This window comes from Argopecten irradians, chromosome 1 (genome assembly GCF_041381155.1).
Source record: "Argopecten irradians isolate NY chromosome 1, Ai_NY, whole genome shotgun sequence".
Lineage (NCBI taxonomy): Eukaryota > Metazoa > Mollusca > Bivalvia > Pectinida > Pectinidae > Argopecten > Argopecten irradians.
The window spans coordinates 31,016,571-31,038,546 of NC_091134.1; the positions used below are offsets into that span (position 1 = coordinate 31,016,571).

At 35.4% G+C, this 21,976-nt stretch overlaps 2 protein-coding genes across 2 annotated transcripts; one reads left to right on the top strand and one right to left on the bottom strand.

Moving 5' to 3' along the window:
* Window positions 1-2,767: 2,767 nt before the first annotated feature.
* LOC138323892 (uncharacterized) lies at window positions 2,768-15,335 on the top strand. Its single transcript, XM_069268812.1, has 9 exons — window positions 2,768-3,375; window positions 6,697-6,771; window positions 6,891-7,046; window positions 8,215-8,335; window positions 8,540-8,663; window positions 10,218-10,400; window positions 11,013-11,136; window positions 11,387-11,815; window positions 12,588-15,335. Exons 1-9 carry the CDS (start codon window positions 3,177-3,179, stop codon window positions 13,199-13,201), a joined length of 2,025 nt encoding a protein of 674 aa, XP_069124913.1. The 5' UTR covers window positions 2,768-3,176; the 3' UTR covers window positions 13,202-15,335.
* Window positions 15,336-15,892: 557 nt separating this feature from the next.
* LOC138323897 (LYR motif-containing protein 2-like) lies at window positions 15,893-21,807 on the bottom strand. Its single transcript, XM_069268825.1, has 3 exons — window positions 21,713-21,807; window positions 19,911-20,051; window positions 15,893-16,451 (listed from the first exon to the last, which is right to left on the bottom strand). The coding sequence occupies exons 1-3, from the start codon at window positions 21,767-21,769 to the stop codon at window positions 16,374-16,376; spliced, it is 276 nt and encodes a 91-aa protein (XP_069124926.1). The 5' UTR covers window positions 21,770-21,807; the 3' UTR covers window positions 15,893-16,373.
* Window positions 21,808-21,976: the final 169 nt, after the last annotated feature.

A 21,976-nucleotide genomic window follows, 5' to 3' on the forward strand; every position in this document is an offset into this window, starting at 1 on the left:
CAATTGCAAAGTCGTTATTTCTTACTATCTCATCTCCCAAATTTACCGGAGGAAATATGTTGAATCTGGAAGTTAGATTCATTTAAAAGATATGCGGATCACATTAACTTTTTTGTAGTAAAAATACCATAATTGATACTATAAACAGATGTTCGGCCCACAAAATGATCACTCAATAGTGTTCTGCGTTTTGGTTCAGCTGCGGGTTCTTTTTTGAGATTTTATTAACAAATTCTTATGAATTTGAAGATAACATTTATTCAAATGTTTCGAAAAATAATAAATCGTAAAGTGATTTTTTTTGAAAACCCTATTGTTGTCTTTATAGGTCTTGAATTGAATATGGTGTAATTATTGACACAGAACAAATACATACACATGAATGCATATGATTATTAATAAGCAACACACTTAAACAAAATTTATAATTTACGTACAGCTCAAAAATAAATATTGAGTTAATTCAATGGTGTACAGATATACATGTTTCCAATGGGATAAGCAATAAGGCCTTCTAGTAAAATATGACCTACACTGTCGTGTGAAATCTATTGACAATGAATGCATGCATGTATCAAAACGCAATATCTGAAATACATGTAGTTGCTATCAATTGCACAGCACAAATTGAGTTACGAATAGATTTTATTATTGAACAATGTAGAATTACATGATTACCAGTATGAGCATAAAAACACCATCAGAAATAAGATAAAGATATGTAATTAGGATTTTGAGTGAATACAACAGTGTTCATAACATAACTTATCCATTTAATGTAAACTCAAGATTTTATTGAAAGTATTACAATAATAACTAATATCTATATTTCTATTTTCATATAAATACCTTTCGGATATACAAATACCATCATCAATAATCAATGCCTAACTCATTCCACTTTAGTTGCAAGAGAAATAATTCGTAATGCAATGCACTTGTTCTGTAATACCTACGCATAAAGAAAAATTGTGAAAACTATTCATACGAGTTTCTTTCGAGCGAAACGAGTCAAGCAGCTAACCCTCATCCATACATTCTTAACATGAACTGTTGATATCGGAATGAACTGCTGTAGACATCTAAGGGCTTTGCTACTATTTGTACCTCCCTAGTTGTACTCTATAGGTAAACACTACTTATCATTATTTAAACTCATTCTGTCAAAAGGTCAAATATGGATATAGCTTGTTTGACCAGAGAGAATGGCCGAAGATACAATAAAATGGCGATGGTCCCAATATTTACATCAGATATGAGGTGTGTCATGTACATTGTACGACTAAAATAAACTAATATAAAATGTTTCAGATTTAAGTTCCAGAAGCATGGATTACAATGTAAAATGCACATTGTGGCTAAGTGTTCGTTTGACCAAACACTATGTAATGACAAGGAAACGACCTTTAGTACGTAGTAGTGGATAGGCATGCTGTGGATAGTCAAAAGTCGGGTCATTTGGTGCCGTGCTGCAGACCGGCAGTGTACGAGAACTCTGATCCTTTGTCAAACTTCACACCAGCGGACGACTCAGACAAATTAGGTGAAGAAGATATCTGAATAGCTTCTCATGGACTTTTGTGACATTTTTATCGCCTAATTTGACCGAGGTCTCGCGTTATCTGCGACCATAGGTGTGGCCGACAGGATTTGTTTGGCAGTTCAAGTGGGGGTCTTCTGTTTCTTGTGTTTACGATTGAAGAGAAGGTGATCGTGTTTAGACGTAAACGGTTCAGTGACGTCACTGGTTCCACTTTCTCTTGACAGTGTAAAGTCGGCGTGGAGGATGGAACTAATTAAGTGTTTGGAATTATACATATAAGTGTTACAATTATCAACAGAAACACTACCAACATTTACATTGGTAGTAATGGCACCGTTAGAATTACGTTAACGCTGTGATGCGTGTGTTTGTGGAGCAAAGCCACAAACGAAACATCACATTTGAATATTAAGCAGAAGCAATACATTCTTTTATTGTTTATTTTCATCCATACCCTTCTGAAATAATAAACAATTATCAATATAAAAATAATCCAAGCAATGTTGCATTATTATGAAACTTATTTAAACTTAATTTCAAATTTTTAATTTTCAATGAATACATTAATTAACTCTCGTATCCCTACAGCATGTCTATATAAAGTAATTTGTTATAGTTTCATTAGAAAAGAATATGACCAACCTTCCATAAAAGATACTACGGTTGAGCGATAATTTATCCTCGGCTAGAAATACCCGTGACAGGACATTGGACACCTTTGTTGGGGTCATTATCGTAACTAAAGCCATTTTACTAAAATCAATTTTAATTTGTCACAACTTCCCATGATATCGACGGAAACTCTCTGTTTTGTTTTCTGAATGAACTCAGATATATTTTTACAACTCATGCGTATTAATCGAGCATTGACAACCTAATAAGTTTATTGTTTATTTTAGTCTACCTCTCTTCCTTTCAAGTGGTAAACGCTCGTCCGGGGATTACAAAACTTTACGACTAATATAGATTCGGTCTTCCTGAACACTAAGTGAATGGACCCAATACACTCTAGGGATAGTATACAGGTATAAGATACAAGTCCCTATACAGGTGTCCACTGTCTCCTTGATTGACAGCTCTTGTTATTTTCCAGCCCAATGACAATATCTTCAAGCCTCCTACACCAACTCATTTGACCTCTTGACCTTGAATATATTAATATTTTCTCCAATGATGACATGGTGGTCATTAAAGCTCGTCCGTAATCTCGCACTCACATCAAAAATGTTCAGGTGAAAAACATGACGTAAAGCGACTGAATAACAATAGCACTCGATTTTTTAGTGTGTGTGGATAAGTCTTTATAAACACATGTACTTCGTGGTAACGTTCATTCCAACTCGGACGGAAGAGGAGACACTAGTGGACCAGGGTACCAATAAGCTATAGGGATTTACTTTTATATTTGGTTTATATCTCGGACTAAGTAAACAATCGGCTAAACAAGGTTATACACTCTAGAAGATATACGCGTGGTATGTTATATAACTATACCTGGTTAATATTAGTTATAAATAGGGTACAGAGTTTAGCCTAGAATTCTGATAGTCCTGCTTCAGTGCAGTAGTGTTAAATACATTAGTAGACATATTCTTACGACATTTTAACAACTTACCACAGTCAGCCATCAAAGATGTTTGGTAAGGGCGAGACATCTGTACTGTATACTTTGGTGTGGGGATGCTTGAGCGTCACGTTTTGGATGTTAATCCCTGTCAATGCAGCACCACTTGCGGTCCCGGAAGTGGACCCTAATAAACTTTCAGCCCGGATTATCGTCCACGTTCGTAAGAGGCGGTCAAGACATTGGGATTTCTGGCAACTAAACAGCAGTACGTATTATTAATTGACAACATTATAAGATAGAGTTTTAGTGACTTTTGCATAAATCAATTTCTTTTCATTGGTTTAAAATTGATGTTATCACCCTATAACGTCCAAAATGGCGTCGACGTTTGTAACGTTGTCTTCTATTGGCTAATACAATGGCGTAACGATATGTTATAGAAAATAGTCCGTCAGTAATTTTGGAATTTTCACTAGATTGAATGGTAATAATTTATTTGAACATTTATTTAAGATATGGAGCTATAACACAAAGTCAGAGAGTACTCTCTTGGAAACTATTAGGCAGTTTATTAAAAATACATTCTATGTTTTATGCTACATTCCCATTAATCCTAAAAGATATCAAGTAGGTCCATTCTTATGCTAAGCAATGTTGCGCTAACTAATGTTGTGATACACATATTTTTATGACCTGGTTTAATAATTTCAAATCTTATCATTTGAAGCGAAGCCCACTGATAGAGCTAGATTGGCATGCATATCATATATTTACACAAGAGCTTAACACTTCCAATATTCGATCCTATTATAAATATATACATGTACTATGCATTAACTGTATGAACGCGAATAATTCGCCGGGGCAGAGTTCCTTACAAAAGATGTAGTTGGATTTAGGTGTACATGAATAAGATTATATACCAAGCTCATAATATATTCCTCAACACATGCTATTTTTGCTGAGTAATGAAGATTTTTTTTACTTGTGTTGCTATTTATATAAGGATTCACAAAGAACAGTTGATATCTAGTGTATAAATACTAGCAAGCCTATTGATATTCTCTAACCGAGATGTGCATACAGGAATTTTACGGACATGCTAGTAGTGTCAAAGAGATCTAGTGTTTTAAGCTATCTTCAATATATATCACTATCACTAGGATGATATATTTATTTGCATCATAAGAGTATCAAATCTTAATTTTGTATGCTTTATCTTCTTTCGAGAAAAGTGTCAGATCATGTTATATCTGTTATATGTAATGAGTTGCTATAGTGAGATTATGTGTTTTGAGAGATGTGGTATATTGAATGATATTCTTGCAATAGCTGATTTATTTTCCGTCTTATAGAGCTATTGTAAAGAAGCATACTCACAGGGTTATTGAAAATCTTGTGCAAAGTCACCCAAGGGGTGTTATATATTTTTTTCTTTTACTGTCGTTCTATTTTACTCATGGGTGCAGGTCTTTATCGAAGTGTACTATCAGTAATTAAGCGAGCCTTTTATATCAGAGCGAACTAACCTTAGCTGGCGTTTGTATGTCACAACAACGTCGCTGTGTACAATGGCTAAATGCCCCGACGGATTCCTGATAAGATTTTTTGAAAGGAAAATGGAGCAAGAGAGTCTATTCAATATAAAATAAGCCATTTCAGTATCTGCTAACTGTCGATGTATGACAGCCCGAAATAGGCTATTAAAAATTTAATGGGTTGGTTTAGAATATCCTAGGGAACCAAGCTGACTATCCTAGGGAACCAAGCTGACTAGTACAATGTGCAAGTGTAGATTGATGTATTACATGTGTCGTAGTAAAATTTATTTAAAATGAACAATGATAAGTGGTTTTTCATAAATGTTTCTTATTTCTCAAAGTCTTCATAATTGTAAACCAGGACAGAAATTTCAGGTTTTGTTTTTGTTTTGGTTTACATTGCTTAACATGCTATCGACAGCTAAGGTCAGCAACTTCTTGGCTTGATGTACCCACAAATCTAAACTTCTAACTAGGCCTTCTACTGGCGGCGTTATATAGAAGTCGATCGATCTTAATCAAGAGCGCGTGTAAAGACGAAATACTACGTATAAGTTAGTCACAAATTAGAAATAGGATAATTATTAACTATAGCTGTAAATAAGCGTTGATACCAATAAGAACATTTTGTCTATTCTTTAATATGACGGTAAACCATATAAAACAAACCAAACTAAAAAAGGCTAATGCTATTTGGCAAGTTCTTATGTGGACAACACAGATACGTTTCATAAGAGACATTAGTACAATGTCTATTGGTCTATTTTGATACTTTCATTCACGACTTTTTAATCAATTCTTTGTAAGGTTGAAATATAATTAGGATTTCATTATGAGTAAAGTCGTCGGAAATGTTACATTAAGATAGTGTTAGAATATACAATGTATATACTTTTACAAATTGAAGTTCAACCCAGATACAAATGTACCAGAATGATTTGTGTGAATGGTTCATGTGCAAATACCACCGAGTGATTACTTTGGGATTATTAAAGTATAAGGACCACTATTAACTTCACTAAATAAGCGTGGATGATATTGACAGTATAACCGAAAGCTTAAAAATGAATGAAGTCCTTTATGACCGAGAATAGCGTTTAAATCATTTAAAATCCAACAATGCAAGCATAATGCGTTTTTATTTGTGTTCCTTTTCGGTGAAGTGTGAGTCATTATTAAGATACAAAAGTAAGAGTTTTATATGATCGGTAAATTATCCTCAATTATATATAACAACATGTGTCCTGTCAGACAAAAATTGACCTCGGTCATATAAGTACATGTCCACCAGCTCCGAAGTTGGCCTAGTTCAGGGTTTGGTTAAGTGGTCAAGCGACGACGAGGTCAAAATATTCTTACCTATGACATTTTGATATGAAATACAAATAAAGTTTGAGAAGACTTCAGCATTATTTGGTTATATTAAGGTCGGACTGTTGACTTGTTAGTAATAGTAACATAAGTAGCTGAATCTATACTGAAACGTATGGCCTGTCTGGCTTTCATCACACACAGAACATGCTTTTAAATCCTCAAGAGATCTTTAATTTTGGGTGAGCGTTTAGTCACTAAGCCTCAAACTTTGATAATCTGAATAAAGAAAGTTATATATATGTATTGATTCTCATATACGTGATCTACCGCCATCCCTAGTTTTTGTGAGAGATATATGTGTGTTTACCTGTACGTAGACAGTCGCATCCACACATATGATAATGACGTCATATTTCCAATAACTGATTCATGTCTAAATTCAAGGAGACCGGGAAGTGGTTTTAGAATGTGATTATACCATTCAAACATCTAAATTAAACACGAATTCGTGATTTGTCTCACATCTGAACGTGCACGTGCTCAGCTGTCAAACCGGAAGCGGAAATGAATACGAAACTATTGTTGCAATCTAAATAAACCCGACCTCCAGTCCCATAAAAACAATTATTCAATGTGCACGTTAAACTCTGTCAACATATTACGTAATATTTTATCCTTTTTTTTAAATAGATTTTTTTCATCACGTCTAAAAATTGATTTTCTCTCTGCAGATATATGTCCACAATCTTTATGTTATTCATCAGACGAAGGAGGCGAAGGTGCACCAAAACGTCCGAGAGGTACCGGTAAGTAAAGTTCGTAATAACAAACATTCGAATTTCATTTCCTTGAAATTTCATAATATTTAACCCTATATATATGCAAATTAATTTTTAGAATAATAGTGTAATCTGTTTTGTTTCAGGTGGAAGTATTTTCTATAATGGGGATATTGTCCTTGATCCCTACTCGGAAAAGATTATATTCGGGGACGGTGGGCGAACTAAGCGCGCTACTGTCCGGAATCGTGACAACCTATGGAAGAATGGCATTGTGTACTACTTGTTTGATAGATCAATTAGTAAGTATATCAAAATCATCTTAAAAATGAATTGGGATAGACTATACCAATATGCAAAAGGCATATGTGGATGAAAATTCTGAAATCACGATTTCCAAATATTAAATCATATGCACAAAAGAAAGAATAAGACATGTCTGAAGTATATCTCACTAAAAACTGAAAGAAGACGCATAAATAGGTTTGCAAAGGCACATGGCAGTATTGTAAGTGACTGAAGGCCCCCATCGCAGCATTTATCTCAAAACGTAAAATGGTTATCTGTGAAGGTAATAAAACTTCAATGGTATTTTTATTAAACAGGGTAGAATACCTTAAACGTGACGCGGGTTTTGATGGGAGGAAGTTTCAAGGTTCAACAGGTTTTTATATACTGATTATCACATTTTAACCACCAATTAAAGTTTTGTAATACGGCCCAAACAAAGTACTGTATCGGGTAATTAATATACAGTTATTTTCATGGACACAGTCGTTTAATAGAAAACATCTCAGTTAATCACCCACCTATATCTTTACTACCGGAATAAGTTGATAGCGGGTAGATATTTTGCGACAATTGGTATGTACGTATTCTGCCTTTTGTATGTCAAACAGATGGTAATTTAGGCGTAATAACACCATAAAAACCTTGATATACGTGTAGTTCACGCTCTCTAAACTGGCGGAATGTGTACCCGTATCATGGCCGCTATCTTATTGTGTTGTTGTGTTCTGGGTGGAACTATATTTCACAAATGGCGTGACACGCCTGGCATCGCCCTGTTGACCACACCGGAAGTAAGATAATCACTGCGCTCGTGGTATCCGGAAGTGGTGGTTTGTGCAGACAGCCGTGATACTGTTATACTAATCGTAAAACTCACGACCTTTCGTACTAGCTGACCTCTTTGGCAAGGATTCAAATACGGAAATTTTACGTTCGTGAATTTTCATGAATGAAAATAAAATGGAGCTAAACTGATTTTTGAAGAGAAAACAATAAAACATTAAACATATCTTTCCTGTCTTCCTGCAAATTGCTATATTGGTGCCGCATACCGTCCCATATCGATTTTTGCAACGGGATGGAGCAAGTGAAGATGAAAAAAATATACTTATATACACATACTAAAGCTTGAAACTATTTATTTATTTATTTGTTTGTTTGTTTATTTTACTTTTGCAGACCCACTTGCGAAACGAGCAGCTAAGCGAGCTATGAAACACATCAGCGAACGGACGTGCATAAGATTCCAGAAAAAGACAAAAGAAACTGTAGACTACGTACGCATCATTAGCGAACCAGGGTGGGTACACATTGTCTTACTCAAATCAAAGATGGCCGATACAAGTTTTAATTATTTTGTGTGAATAGCATAATAGTTTTGAGAGAAGAATTTCCATTCATTACAAAAGCTTAGACCACAGAATGCTCTAGAAGGAAAATAAAGAAAGTTATATTACATATCCTTGACCCCATTATTAAAGTCATGTATGAATGTTTCTTGTAGGTGCTGGTCCAGTGTCGGACGTATAGGTGGAGAACAGAAACTTAGCCTCGGCAGGGGGTGTGAACGGGAGGTTGGAACAGCCGTTCACGAACTTTTACACTCATTAGGTTTCTGGCACGAGCACGTAAGTATTCAAAATATAACACAAGTTTTAATAATTCGAAAGGAGAATTTTGAAATAACCACATACCGACAATAATGAATATACGGATTTTGGCCGACATTCTTCTTTTTCCAAATGAACAGATTATCTCTATATCTCAATACAAGGGGATGTGTACTTCCAGTGGATCTTAATATACCCATTTTAGGGATTTCATCATTTTACAGAACGAACATCATGAAAGCAATCTTGATAAATGCTCTTTTTCATTAGTGTCCCTCAACGTTTCCGTGAAATTATAAACTACGTTATTTTTTCACTTTAATAAACTTCAGTCATATCTTTGGGTAGTAAGTAACCTTTCCATTGTGTAACGTTTTAGGTCTGGTAATCTTAAGAAATCTAATGTCGAGGTTTAGCTTTATATAACTACTATACCTAGGAGTAGGTGATCACCACATGCAGTTTTAGATTCCAATCATACCGAGGTAAACATTAAACTACTCGTGTTTATTTTAGCATGATAGGAATTACATTAGTCAATGTTTGAACTGACAAAAATCAAAGACACTTAACATTCATCTCCAACAAGACGTTCACTGTGAGGAAATTAGAGGTTGGCGTTCCTGAGATTGTTATCGGTAGAGTGTGGAGTTGGTCTGTCAAAGCCTGGGATGGAAATCATGTGGAGTAATGGTCTGTTCTGTTAAACTGTATCTCTGGATCAGCATGTTACCGATTATCTATAAAAACACATACTACAAGAACAGATGGTGTGTGTGGAGAGGGATGCAATATTGGGGTAACATAAATGATAGATAAGGGGAGGGGGACTAAGAAAAGTGGAATATGGACATCATAAACTAAATATATACAATCATAATCTGTCTTAAAATGGTAACATTGTTAATATTATATTAAGAAAATTAATAGTCAATTGATAGTCAAGTCTTTGTAAACCTACGATACGCAAGATGATAAAAACGATTTCAGATTGTATCTGGATTTTGTAAAAATGGCCTTCACAGGGTATATGTAACTATTCAATAAACGCCTTACTAAGCAGGAATGTTTTCTTTCCTGGTTTTAACCATCAAGTTACAACGTTCTAAGGAAAAGGTCATGACCTTTAGGGAACAGAACACATAAACATGGGCACTCTAGCGCGACAGGTGCGCGTGGTAAAGAAATTAGTTCATATTGTATATATACATTTTGGAGAGTCCCCGTAACTAATTGGTCGCTAAGCTATTTTTTTGGTATATACAACACAAACACATCTGATTTTTGGTCTTTGTAATAACTTAGCAGTAATAAGGCATCAGGTGCAATTGTCCATCACGTCGTCTATGCTTAGTAGAATTAAGTTTAGAACTATGGGAAACGAAGCATTGTATTTCAGAATATGTAAACGTTTTAGTAATCCATATGGAGATAATTAAACCCCCAAACAAATTACATGTCTATGAATAGCTTCAACAAAAATATGCGAAACTCGTATTTCTTCTTTGAAAAAAAAAGTTATGATTTTTTTTTTTTTTTCGATTATTGACTCTTTGTTCTATTTTTATCCAGGCTCGCCCAGATCGTGACGATTACGTTGAGATAGTCTATCCGAACATCTCGCCTCGCTACGTGCCAGATTTCTTACCCATCAACGAAACATTGTCTAAACCCCGAGGTTTTCCGTATGACTATAAAAGCATCATGCACTACAAGGACCGAACGTTTACCAACAATGGCGGCAAAACTATCAGAGTAAGCCTCATTATTGTCTAAAGATTTACCAATTGAAAATGAAAAATTCCTTGTGTTAAGAACGCTTGCTCTTTTCAAATACCTGGGTCTATGTTCCTTATTCTTATAAGACCCTCAGTATAAATATGAATTTTGTTATATTTCAATTTGTTAAATCAGTAATAGTTTGGATAGGATAACGTTTTTTTTATATATCATTTTGGTATTTAAAAATATTACGCTCAGCATGTAGCAGTTTGCCTTGTCAATAACAACAGGACGCGCAACCAGTCCTTTTTAGTTATCATCGGTTTCTCCCCAGACATACTGTTCCGTAAATCACGTAGTGGGTAACCACCATACAAAAACAATATGGCAATCAGAAATACTGAAGGCCGGCGTAATGTTATATCCTGTTAGATGATTAATATTAATGTTTGCTCATATCAAACAAAAATAACATACTCCGGGAAATATCTCATTGTGTAATGCGTTTGAAACAGGATGCACAACTTAAAGGACAGGTGTAATGATTAATGCAACGCTTTGGGATGACATCAGTTATACAGCGTGGTTTAATGGTTAAGGTATCATTATTTACATGTTCAATTATTGAGTTACTTCCCTTTGCAGGTTATTGGTGTCGGAAAGACCATGAAGCTCAATATAGGCCAGAGGGATGGGATGAGTGAAATAGACATCGCTCAGCTGAGGGACATGTATTTCTGTAACCAAAAACAGGACAAGAACGAAACAAGTAAGTTCTCGCACATTTGTACATTAAGCTAAAATCTAAACTAGAAGGAAAGGAAGGATGCAGACATTTCACTTGTGCAAAAAAACTATCTTTAAAGAATGAGACAACGAAGACAATGCAATGGCAAGGATTACGTGTTTCAGCATTGAGTATCACTTTAATCTTTTAAAGCGTTTGGCTTGGAAGCTAGACACATTGGATACTTGTTAAGTTAAACAGCGTGTAAAACACATGTACTACCTTGTTTCAGTTTGCCCTGACGGTTGGGAGAAGTTCCAGACGAGTTGCTACCTTTTTGTCCGAGGTCCCAGAAAGCAGTTCGCTGGAGGTCAGAAATACTGTCAACAATACAATGGCCATCTTGTTGTCGTGGACAGCCAGAACGAAAACAAATATTTAAATGATTACATCAAAGAAAACTATCCCAACATCCGGAACTGGCGCACTGGAGGACGACGCATCAACGACACCTTTTATTGGGATACGGGAAAAGTGAACGATTTAGAGGAACTCGACTTCCGACCTGACTGGGTGACCTTTGAACCCAAACGGTACACTTCCTTGGTCCTCAGGATGAGCACAAAGACAGGCAACTTGGAGTGGCGCGGAGATTGGGTCGGGTCGGCCAAACAGTTACCGAAATATGCTTACTCCTATATCTGTGAGAGACCAGCAAAACGTGAGTTTTCACTCAATATGTTTAAAGATGCTCCACCGCCGACAGAGGATAAATGATATTCATCATTTGAAGAATAATTGGTGTTAAATCGTCTATATATACTTCATTCCATATAGGATATAGTAAGATGGAATTTTTTCGGGGTGCGATTAATTATTTTTCATATTTTTAACTAGAAGTAAAATTAGAAGCTCAAACTTTTCATTGGTGGTTATGGTGTAAAATAAGTAACATTTGTAACTGAAAATAATAATAAATCATCTGCTCCTGTTTTTGATAGTGAAAAAAATTAAAGATATTTTTCAAATATGTAATATTAGGCTTCCTCCAAGTTTTTATAGTTTGTCATTGCTGTTGTCAGATACCTTCAGCAATAAATAATGTATTGTTTTCAATTATTACACTTACAATAAACCAGGTTCGGTGTCTAATTATTCTTTTTGGAAGATTTTGACTTTCCTTTTGCCATACAAATATTCGATTAAAACTTAAAACCCGTTAAAAACAGTAGATATGTAATGTTAATGCGCATTTAGTCATTGTGATAATGGTTTGTATACTTTGTGGTTAGTTCCGCTGCATGAGAAAAAAATGATCACCGTTGTCAAGGGATAATGTGCCCAAATTATTGTTATTCCCTTTTGCATAAAGCCAAGATATAAATGTTCTCGAAAAAGAACATCCTAATATGTATATCAATATTGGTATTATTCTATTAACGTTGTACATACTGTATTGAGGTAACAATACATCTTTTTTCTTCTTTATTTAGGTAGGTGTATCAAGGGAGACCATCCCGATGGACGAGATTATCGCGGGACTTTGGACCACACTCGTGACGGGATCACGTGCCAGAACTGGACATCTCACTACCCTCACGATCACAAACTCGTGGACTCGGACGCCGTAGAAGAAGACAAGGATGGTATGGACTCGGACGCCGTAGAAGAAGACAAGGATGGTATAGGGCCACATAACTTCTGTAGGAATCCCATGTCCCTCAGGAGAAACCGTCCATGGTGTTTCACCAACAAACTCAAACAAACATGGGGTTATTGTGACGTCAGTATATGTTCACAGACATCCAAGGAGAAGGCCGAAGACAAAGACAACGATCAGGGTGATAATGCTATAAATAACAATGCTGAAACTCGTGTCGAGGAAAACACCGGAAGTAGGGACCGTATTGTTCAGCGCGAGACCAGAGACAGTTTAGATACTAATGACGTTGTACAACAGGTATCTAACAGCAACAAGCGGCGCAGGCGCAGAGGCAATAGACCGTCTAGAGAACGGATGCAGAGAGATGGAAATGTCGCGCGCAGAAAGGGACGAAGGAGTCAAAAGAGCAGACGAAGCAAGAAAAACCGGAACCGGATGAGCTGAACAGGTCAAGTAACAAAGCAAAGGTTTTTTCCTTTTGTCATACAAAAGATGCCAGTGTCAGTTCTTTGTGAAAATCCCAAAATCCCAAATATGTCTTTACTCTAAGATGGCGTCCGGATGGTTAGAAAGAAAGTGTTACCCGTGCACGACGCACTGGACCTCTCCCATCCCAAAGGAGAAGGGAATTCTCTAAGTACTGGAAACCGTCGAATCTGAGAGGAATTGTCAAGACATAAGAATACATGAGAATAGCAATGTGGATACTGTGATGGTTGAACTTTATGTTTGGAAGGTTCGTGAATGTGCAATTTTTCATGCCCAGTGACTTTTATATACTCCATCATGACTTCCGTTTCATGCCATTTTACACGCAAAAGTATCTGCTCATTTTTGTTTTACCGTAAGATATATTTGTATAGGCATGTTCTAATGCTATGTTAACGACAATCAAATGAATTTCAGAGATTATTTCTTATGACTTTTGTAAAGACTTGATGCCATCGTGACATTTTATTAACACCTAATGGTACATGTGCACGTGTTATTGAAAAGATGGTGTAATTACCGTGTAATTACCGTGCAATTACCGTGCAATTAGAACATGAAATCGGACAATAAAAAAATCAAAACGCGAAAATTGCTTATTTACATATATCACAATACTCAAAGGACAATAAGCTCTTCATACCTAACAATACGCATTTTATGTTTCGTCATTGGCAATTCCACAGTGCACAACATAGGCATTATGCATTATAGCTATGTTAATGGTCCACTACTTTTCTGAAACGGCTTTTAATTTTTAAAATGGGAATGTAAAACGAGATCGAAGATTTTGTAGAGTCGCAAAAGTTATTAACTTACTGTTAATACTACATTTATCATCATCTTCTGAACAATATAATTACCGTCCGGTAGTTGAATATCACTGCGCCAGACGGCAAAACAGCTAAATGAATCTCCACAGTTATCATATATTAGGCAGGAAATCTTACATATGTTTGGTGTTGTTACCTCAAATTTTGCACCGGAAAGGTAGTGGGCCTTTAAACAAATACAGCTTTATTGGAGAATGAAGGATGTGTCGTACCATGAACGCCATACATTGCTTTACATCATTTCTTTCTATTTGCTCTCCTTTCCGTCATCCATTTTATTACATGACTGTGAAAGTCATTTCCATTTTTGTCACAAAGTTCAGAGTACAATGTAAGAACACGTACTACATTGTAGTACAATCGTCACTGAATTATAACGAGTGTTTGAGCAAGTGGTATTGTTGTCATATTTAACGCACAAAACATTTTCAATAATGATCATATTTGATGTATATTACGTCACTTATTCTCCACTGATTAATGTAATTCTATCCCAGGGTCAATTGCTGTCCGTCATTTCATCAGGGAACTGCAATGAACTCTGGGACATATTGTGATTATTGTTTGTATACATGACGTGTCACGTCACATTGCTTTTATGTTAGTGTGAATGATGTTTTACTGTAATAAATGGCTTTGTTTGCGTGCATGCATGATGTCATTTTAATTATTGGCTTTTTAGGTGTGTATGACGTCATATTGTTAACTGGTTTGATGGAGTGAAGAGTGCCAAAAATCTGCGTCTGTGACTTAGCTTATATGGCCTATCATTGTTACTGATTAAGTGTCCTGTATACAATGTAAACCTCGGTGAAATTGATTATAGATTTAGATATATCATATACTCAGGTTAGTCCCGGATTGTAAAACAATGTTATGTTTGGTCAATCAATGATGGCAGCAATTTTAGCACCATATATGATTGGCGGAGATCTTAAAAAACATTGTCTTTGATTGACTGAGAGTTTGGTTTGTCAATAAAAAGCGATCTCATTTTATAACGTCGTCTTCGATTGACGAAGTCTAGATTAAAGTTTATGCGTTAATGTACATTTATATGTAAACTGTGCCATATACTTTAACCCAAAAGTCATTTTCAGTCACTTACTCAAATAGATCGACGAGAGGTTTTCCTTTCTATTAAGTTTATGTCAATTGTTTCATGTACTGACATGTATTAAAGAAAAACAATAATTGAAAAAAAAATTGTTGTAAATGTTATCATTTCACATAATCGACACTTACCCATCCATGTGTTCTTCTGATCGAAACTTATCCAAGCAGGGCATCAGGTAGGCCAAAATTTGTATTAGACTTCTGGGTTTGAAACACATTATATTTATCATGGGATTTGCTATAGTGTAATTATTAAAGATGCTCCACCGCTGACAGAACATAAACGATAATATTCATTTGAACAATCACTGATGTTAAATAATCTATATACGTGTCTAATGACCACAAAATACATAAAAAAAATTATTTTGCTTTTGGTGCATGCACAATCAGTATTCATTCTATATAGAACATAGTGCCACGGATTTTTTTCGGGATGCAATTAATTATTTTTCATATTTTCAATCTTAAAGGAAAATAAGAAGCTTACACTTTTCAATGGTGGTAATTGTGTAAACTAAGTAACTTTTGTAGCTGAATACTAATTTGTATATCCCTGGGGTTTTTTTATTAAGAAAAAAATACCATTCGTCAGCGGCGGAGCATCTATAAAGTTTGATATCAAATATGCTCCTAATGAATCATTAGTGTTTAGTTCAATTTTTTTTAAAATATAAAAAACACCCATTCAACTTGGTGTCAATTAAAAATACTTTTATATTTCCTTGCAAAAATATTCTGAAACATTCACACAAAACAAAAGTATATACATGAACACTTTCTCTAAGAAAACGTACACATTTAAACACATCTAGTCTCTCAAAATATATCCTACTGTTTTCCTCGGGTAGAAATTATGTGCATTCCCCAAACATTTCCTGTTCTTTAGTTTTGACTATCCTGTTCTTTAGTTTTGACTATTCTGTTCTTTAGTTTTGACTATCGCAATCACAATATTCCATGTCCGTTTCGGCCCAAGTTGAAGAAGGCATATTTTGAATGCATATAACTTGTGTATTGAGAAGTCTGATTGGACAGAAGGGAATTCGTATCAGCTACTGTGATTGGCCATGTTTTTGTATTCAAATCAGCTTCATGATTGCACAGGTATCAAGTTTTCATGAAGTGCATTTGAGATGTTAATTTTAATTCTTCAAAGCTTTCCAGTGAATCAAACATCATCTTGCTCGAGGAACTGTGTTCTCCAGTTCTCGTAGAGATATCTTGCCTTGGCTTATAAGCATCTTGATGGCTTCCTATAAAATAAATAAAATTAGTCCGGAATGAGCAGTTATATTAATCGGTAAATTACTTCTGACAACATCCCAGGAAACACTAAAATCTAATAGCGAAAAAAACCAGCTTCAAACACTTTCGACAATTTAAAGATGCTCCACCGCCGACAAATGGTCTTTTTTCACTATCAAAAACAAGAGCATGTGATTTTGTATTTTTCTTCAGTTACAAAAGTTACTTACTTTACACCATTACCACCATGGAAAAGTTTGAGTTTCTAATTTTTTCTTCAAGTTAAAAATATGAAAAATAATTAATTGCATCCCGAAAAAGTTCCTTGGCACTATATCCTATATGGAATGAAGTACTGATTGCGCACGTACATTAGGCAAAATAAATTATTTTATATTATTTTTTGTGTTAATTAGGCATATATATACACGATTAAACACCAATTTTTGTTCATATAACGAATATCATTTATGCGCTGTCAGCGGTGGAGCATCTTTAAGGAGAAGTTATTATTAGTAAAATATCCTTAATGTTAACAATACATCCTTGGTCAACAAAAATACTGTTTAAGAATCATCACGTTCGTACAATGACAGTAATTAGTATGAAGAATTTCCATGTCTTTTTTTTCTGAATCCAAGACATTACTTGCTGAACCAGACCAACTAAAACCGCCATGGTCAAATACATAGCAATGATTACTTACTTTAACATATTGGTAAACGGACGCTAACGCTATGTGAAATAGAACGGCGAGTTGAAAATGGTAGATGACAGACATGTGTCAATTCTATGCATTGAATACAGTCACTGACCATTGGGACGTTGCACGTGTGGTCACTTGCTATGCGTGGATAGCAGTATGAGCATGGACGCGAACAGAACATTGAGTTAACAGCTATACTAGTATGCCAACATTTGACTTTGTCCAGTATGAACATGGACGCGAACAGAACATTGAGTTAACAGCTATACTAGTCTGCCAACATTTGACTTTGTCCAGTATGAACATGGACGCGAACAGAACATTGAGTTAACAGCTATACTAGTCTGCCAACATTTGACTTTGAACATTGAGTTAACAGTCTAAGGACCGACAAACATACTAGTTTGTGCCAAATTTGACTTTGTCCAGTATGAACATGGACGCGAACAGAACATTGAGTTAACAGCTATACTAGTCTGCCAACATTTGACTTTGTCCAGTATGAACATGGACGCGAACAGAACATTGAGTTAACAGCTATACTAGTCTGTCAACATTTGACTTTGTCCAGTATGAACATGGACGCGAACAGAACATTGAGTTAACAGCTATACTAGTCTGCCAACATTTGTCTTTGTCCAGTATGAACATGGACGCGAACAGAACATTGAGTTAACAGCTATACTAGTCTGTCAACATTTGTCTTTGTCCAGTATGAACATGGACGCGAACAGAACATCGAGTTAACAGCTATATTAGTCTGCCAACATTTGACTTTGTCCAGTATGAACATGGACGCGAACAGAACATTGAGTTAACAGCTATATTAGTCTGCCAACATTTGACTTTGTCCAGTATGAACATTGACGCGAACAGAACATTGAGTTAACAGCTATACTAGTCTGCCAACATTTGACTTTGTCCAGTATGAACATTGACGCGAACAGAACATTGAGTTAACAGCTATACTAGTCTGCCAACATTTGACTTTGTCCAGTATGAACATGGACGCGAACAGAACATTGAGTTAACAGCTATACTAGTCTGCCAACATTTGACTTTGTCCAGTATGAACATGGACGCGAACAGAACATTGAGTTAACAGCTATACTAGTCTGCCAACATTTGACTTTGTCCAGTATGAACATGGACGCGAACAGAACATTGAGTTAACAGCTATACTAGTCTGCCAACATTTGACTTTGTCCAGTATGAACATGGACGCGGACAGAACATTGAGTTAACAGCTATACTAGTCTGCCAACATTTGTCTTTGTCCAGTATGAACATGGACGCGAACAGAACATTGAGTTAACAGCTATACTAGTCTGCCAACATTTGTCTTTGTCCAGTATGAACATGGACGCGAATAGAACATTGAGTTAACAGCTATACTAGTCTGCCAACATTTAACTTTGTCCAGTATGAACATGGACGCGAACAGAATATTGATTTAACAGCTATACTAGTCTGCCAACATTTGTCTTTGTCCAGTATGAACATGGACGCGAATAGAACATTGAGTTAACAGCTATATTAGTCTGCCAACATTTGACTTTGTCCAGTATGAACATGGACGCGAACAGAACATTGAGTTAACAGCTATACTAGTCTGCCAACATTTGACTTTGTCCAGTATGAACATTGACGCGAACAGAACATTGAGTTAACAGCTATACTAGTCTGCCAACATTTGACTTTGTCCAGTATGAACATGGACGCGAACAGAACATTGAGTTAACAGCTATACTAGTCTGCCAACATTTGACTTTGTCCAGTATGAACATGGACGCGAACAGAACATTGAGTTAACAGCTATACTAGTCTGCCAACATTTGACTTTGTCCAGTATGAACATGGACGCGAACAGAACATTGAGTTAACAGCTATACTAGTCTGCCAACATTTGACTTTGTCCAGTATGAACATGGACATTAGCAGAACATTGAGTTAACAGCTATACTAGTCTGCCAACATTTGACTTTGTCCAGTATGAACATGGACGCGAACAGAACATTGAGTTAACAGCTATACTAGTCTGCCAACATTTGACTTTGTCCAGTATGAACATGGACGCGGACAGAACATTGAGTTAACAGCTATACTAGTCTGCCAACATTTGACTTTGTCCAGTATGAACATGGATTTGACTTTGAACATTGAGTTAACAGCTATACTAGTCTGCCAACATTTGTCTTTGTCCAGTATGAACATGGACGCGAACAGAACATTGAGTTAACAGCTATACTAGTCTGCCAACATTTGACTTTGTCCAGTATGAACATGGACGCGAACAGAACATTGAGTTAACAGCTATACTAGTCTGCCAACATTTGACTTTGTCCAGTATGAACATGGACGCGAACAGAACATTGAGTTAACAGCTATACTAGTCTGCCAACATTTGACTTTGTCCAGTATGTCTGGACATTAGCAGTATAGCCTTCCATTTTTAATACTATAAGAGAGTTAATACAACAAGTAGTTTGAAAGGTATCTGTATAATCTGTAGTTATTGTAGTCAAATACTGTGCACAGCATTAAATAAAATCCACATTTACGAAGCAGAACACATTTATAGAAATCATAGAAATGTTAGCATGTTTTTTCGCATACAAATGAAGATGTAATTAATATTAAGTTCCGTTTACGATACAATATAAGTGGACAAATCTAAATCGATTTTTTAAATAAAACATCAAAAGTTCCAAGCCTTAGTATACCTTAAGATAGCGACTTTGTATCAAAAATGTTTTTTTACCTCATCCTCCACGTGTTTGTTACATTTGAAGTCGTGTCGGATGAAGTCTATGAGAGCTTTCCGCTGATTGCGGTCGTGAACATTATATACTATCCTCATCATATCTCTGTATAGCTTCAATACCTGAGATCGAAGCAAAAACTACAAAATAAAAGAAAGGTGTGTTTTAGACTCTGCCAGAGCTGATATACATCATCAACATATATTTTCTTACTAAGACTGCTCAACATATGTACCCACATCATATAATTCTAAGAACCTTACTTTTTTAGATAATAGGTGGGTAAATTGATCGTGGAGTATATGCAGCCATGGTACTATAATCACTCTTTCATTCGTGGATATGAAGGATAGGGATATTCTACCCAGGGGTCACTAATGTTGTAAAATCTGAGGCTTGCCGGGGGATTAACAACATTTTGTGATCCCGAGGGTAGAATATCCTCGTCGTCCATATTCACGTATGAAAGAGTATTTTTCTCTCATAGCTTGACGTTCTATTGCAATTTTACCACTACGATTTTCCAACATTTTGAAATAAATTCGAAAATATAGTTCTCCATACATGAAAAATGCGTAAAATTTTCAATGCAAATCCCGTTGTTTGTATCTTTTAAAGTAAATCCAACCTATTTTCTGAAAAAAGAATGTTATAAAATTATACCCAGAAAATAGTAATTTTGTTGACGCTGTAGCATCACAAATCTTTATTGCATGGTATTACACGTGTAGGTATGAGATAGGTATGAGATAATATGGAATATTTGTGTTGTTGACAGGTTCGGTTCGGACCGTTGGTAACGATAAAATTCGCAGGACACAATTTAATTTTTACTTTGAATTTCATATTTTAAATAGACAAACTAGTGATACATTGCATACAATTTAAATCAAATCAAAGGTCTTTCATATTGGTGGTCCAATATAAACACTGAATTATCTGTAGATGGGGATCCAACAAAGCAGACCACAATTTGAAACAAAACGACATCGAGAACCATTACTACAGTGAGCTCTGCGTGTTTTCCCATGATGAAAGAAATCGAAGGAATCATTTTAAACAAGGTCCGTTTTTCATCGTTTAATTCGTGTTCTCGTGCAATTTGTTTATATAAAACAACACATTATAAGTTTAATCTGAAGTTAAACGTTAGTGATATCAAGAATAAATTAATTGATGTTTTACATTCATCAGGATTGGTTTGTGCGGAATGTGGCCTTTGACTTTGAAATTTTGAATACAAAATTTTGAAAAGAAAATATAAATTTGAATTTAAAAAAATTAAAGGATTATTTACTTGCAGTGTATCTTTTCTGAAAAACAATGAAGTTACTTTGATATTGAGAAATGTTTGACTTTAATCGAGAGAAATACTTTGCCAATAGAAAATGGGCACGCTCATCAGTCTATATCCAATTAGTGCTTCAAGGGAAATAACTCCCACTTAAAATATATAAAGCCATGCCTTGTTAGCCTGTTGTGTTCTTCGACAAAATAATACCTTTCGAAACGGATTCTGACAATGTATAATATTTTTCTTTTAATAACTAACATAGAAATATCAATTTATGGATAACATTTAATTTAAACCCCAGCATTTATTTAAAGCTTGACAGGTACACTAGAGTACATGTACTTGTAGGCCTACAATTACATTTTGTATCATGCATACATGTACTTGACAAACAGTATTTCCTGTCATTGTTATCAATAATTTACCTTTTGTTAAATTTGTACACATGCAGTAAGTTCAATACCTTCACATAAAACTATTATGAAATCAAAAATATTCAGTACTCACCCTAGATAGTGACATAGCATGCTTGAGTTTATCCGGTGGCAACCGGGCACCTGCCATTTTGTAAATGCTCCAAGGGCGACAACTGTGTCATAACTGGGGACCAAAGAAATTAGTCCGCTAAACCGGCCTATATTATTCGGCTTTTTTAAAAAGCCTAATTCATATATATCATAGGCAAAAAAATAATAGTGTAGACATTTAGCGGACTAGTTCGTTACAAGCATACTTTCTGATACATATTTCAAATTTACTTCTAATCGTGTT

What these genes read in the sequence shown, in the direction of transcription:
- LOC138323892 (XM_069268812.1), top strand. Translation starts at nt 3,177, where the DNA reads ATGTTTGGTAAGGGCGAGACATCTGTACTGTATACTTTGGTGTGGGGA. An exon ending in TAGGTTTCTGGCACGAGCAC is followed by an intron (nt 8,664 to 10,217) that starts GTAAGTATTCAA and finishes ATTTTTATCCAG; the next exon opens with GCTCGCCCAGATCGTGACGA. An exon ending in ATGGCGGCAAAACTATCAGA is followed by an intron (nt 10,401 to 11,012) that starts GTAAGCCTCATT and finishes TTCCCTTTGCAG; the next exon opens with GTTATTGGTGTCGGAAAGAC.
- LOC138323897 (XM_069268825.1), bottom strand. Translation starts at nt 21,769, where the DNA reads ATGGCAGGTGCCCGGTTGCCACCGGATAAACTCAAGCATGCTATGTCA. An exon ending in ATGCTATGTCACTATCTAGG is followed by an intron (nt 20,052 to 21,712) that starts GTGAGTACTGAA and finishes TTTATTTTGTAG; the next exon opens with TTTTTGCTTCGATCTCAGGT. An exon ending in ACAAACACGTGGAGGATGAG is followed by an intron (nt 16,452 to 19,910) that starts GTAAAAAAACAT and finishes TTTATTTTATAG; the next exon opens with GAAGCCATCAAGATGCTTAT.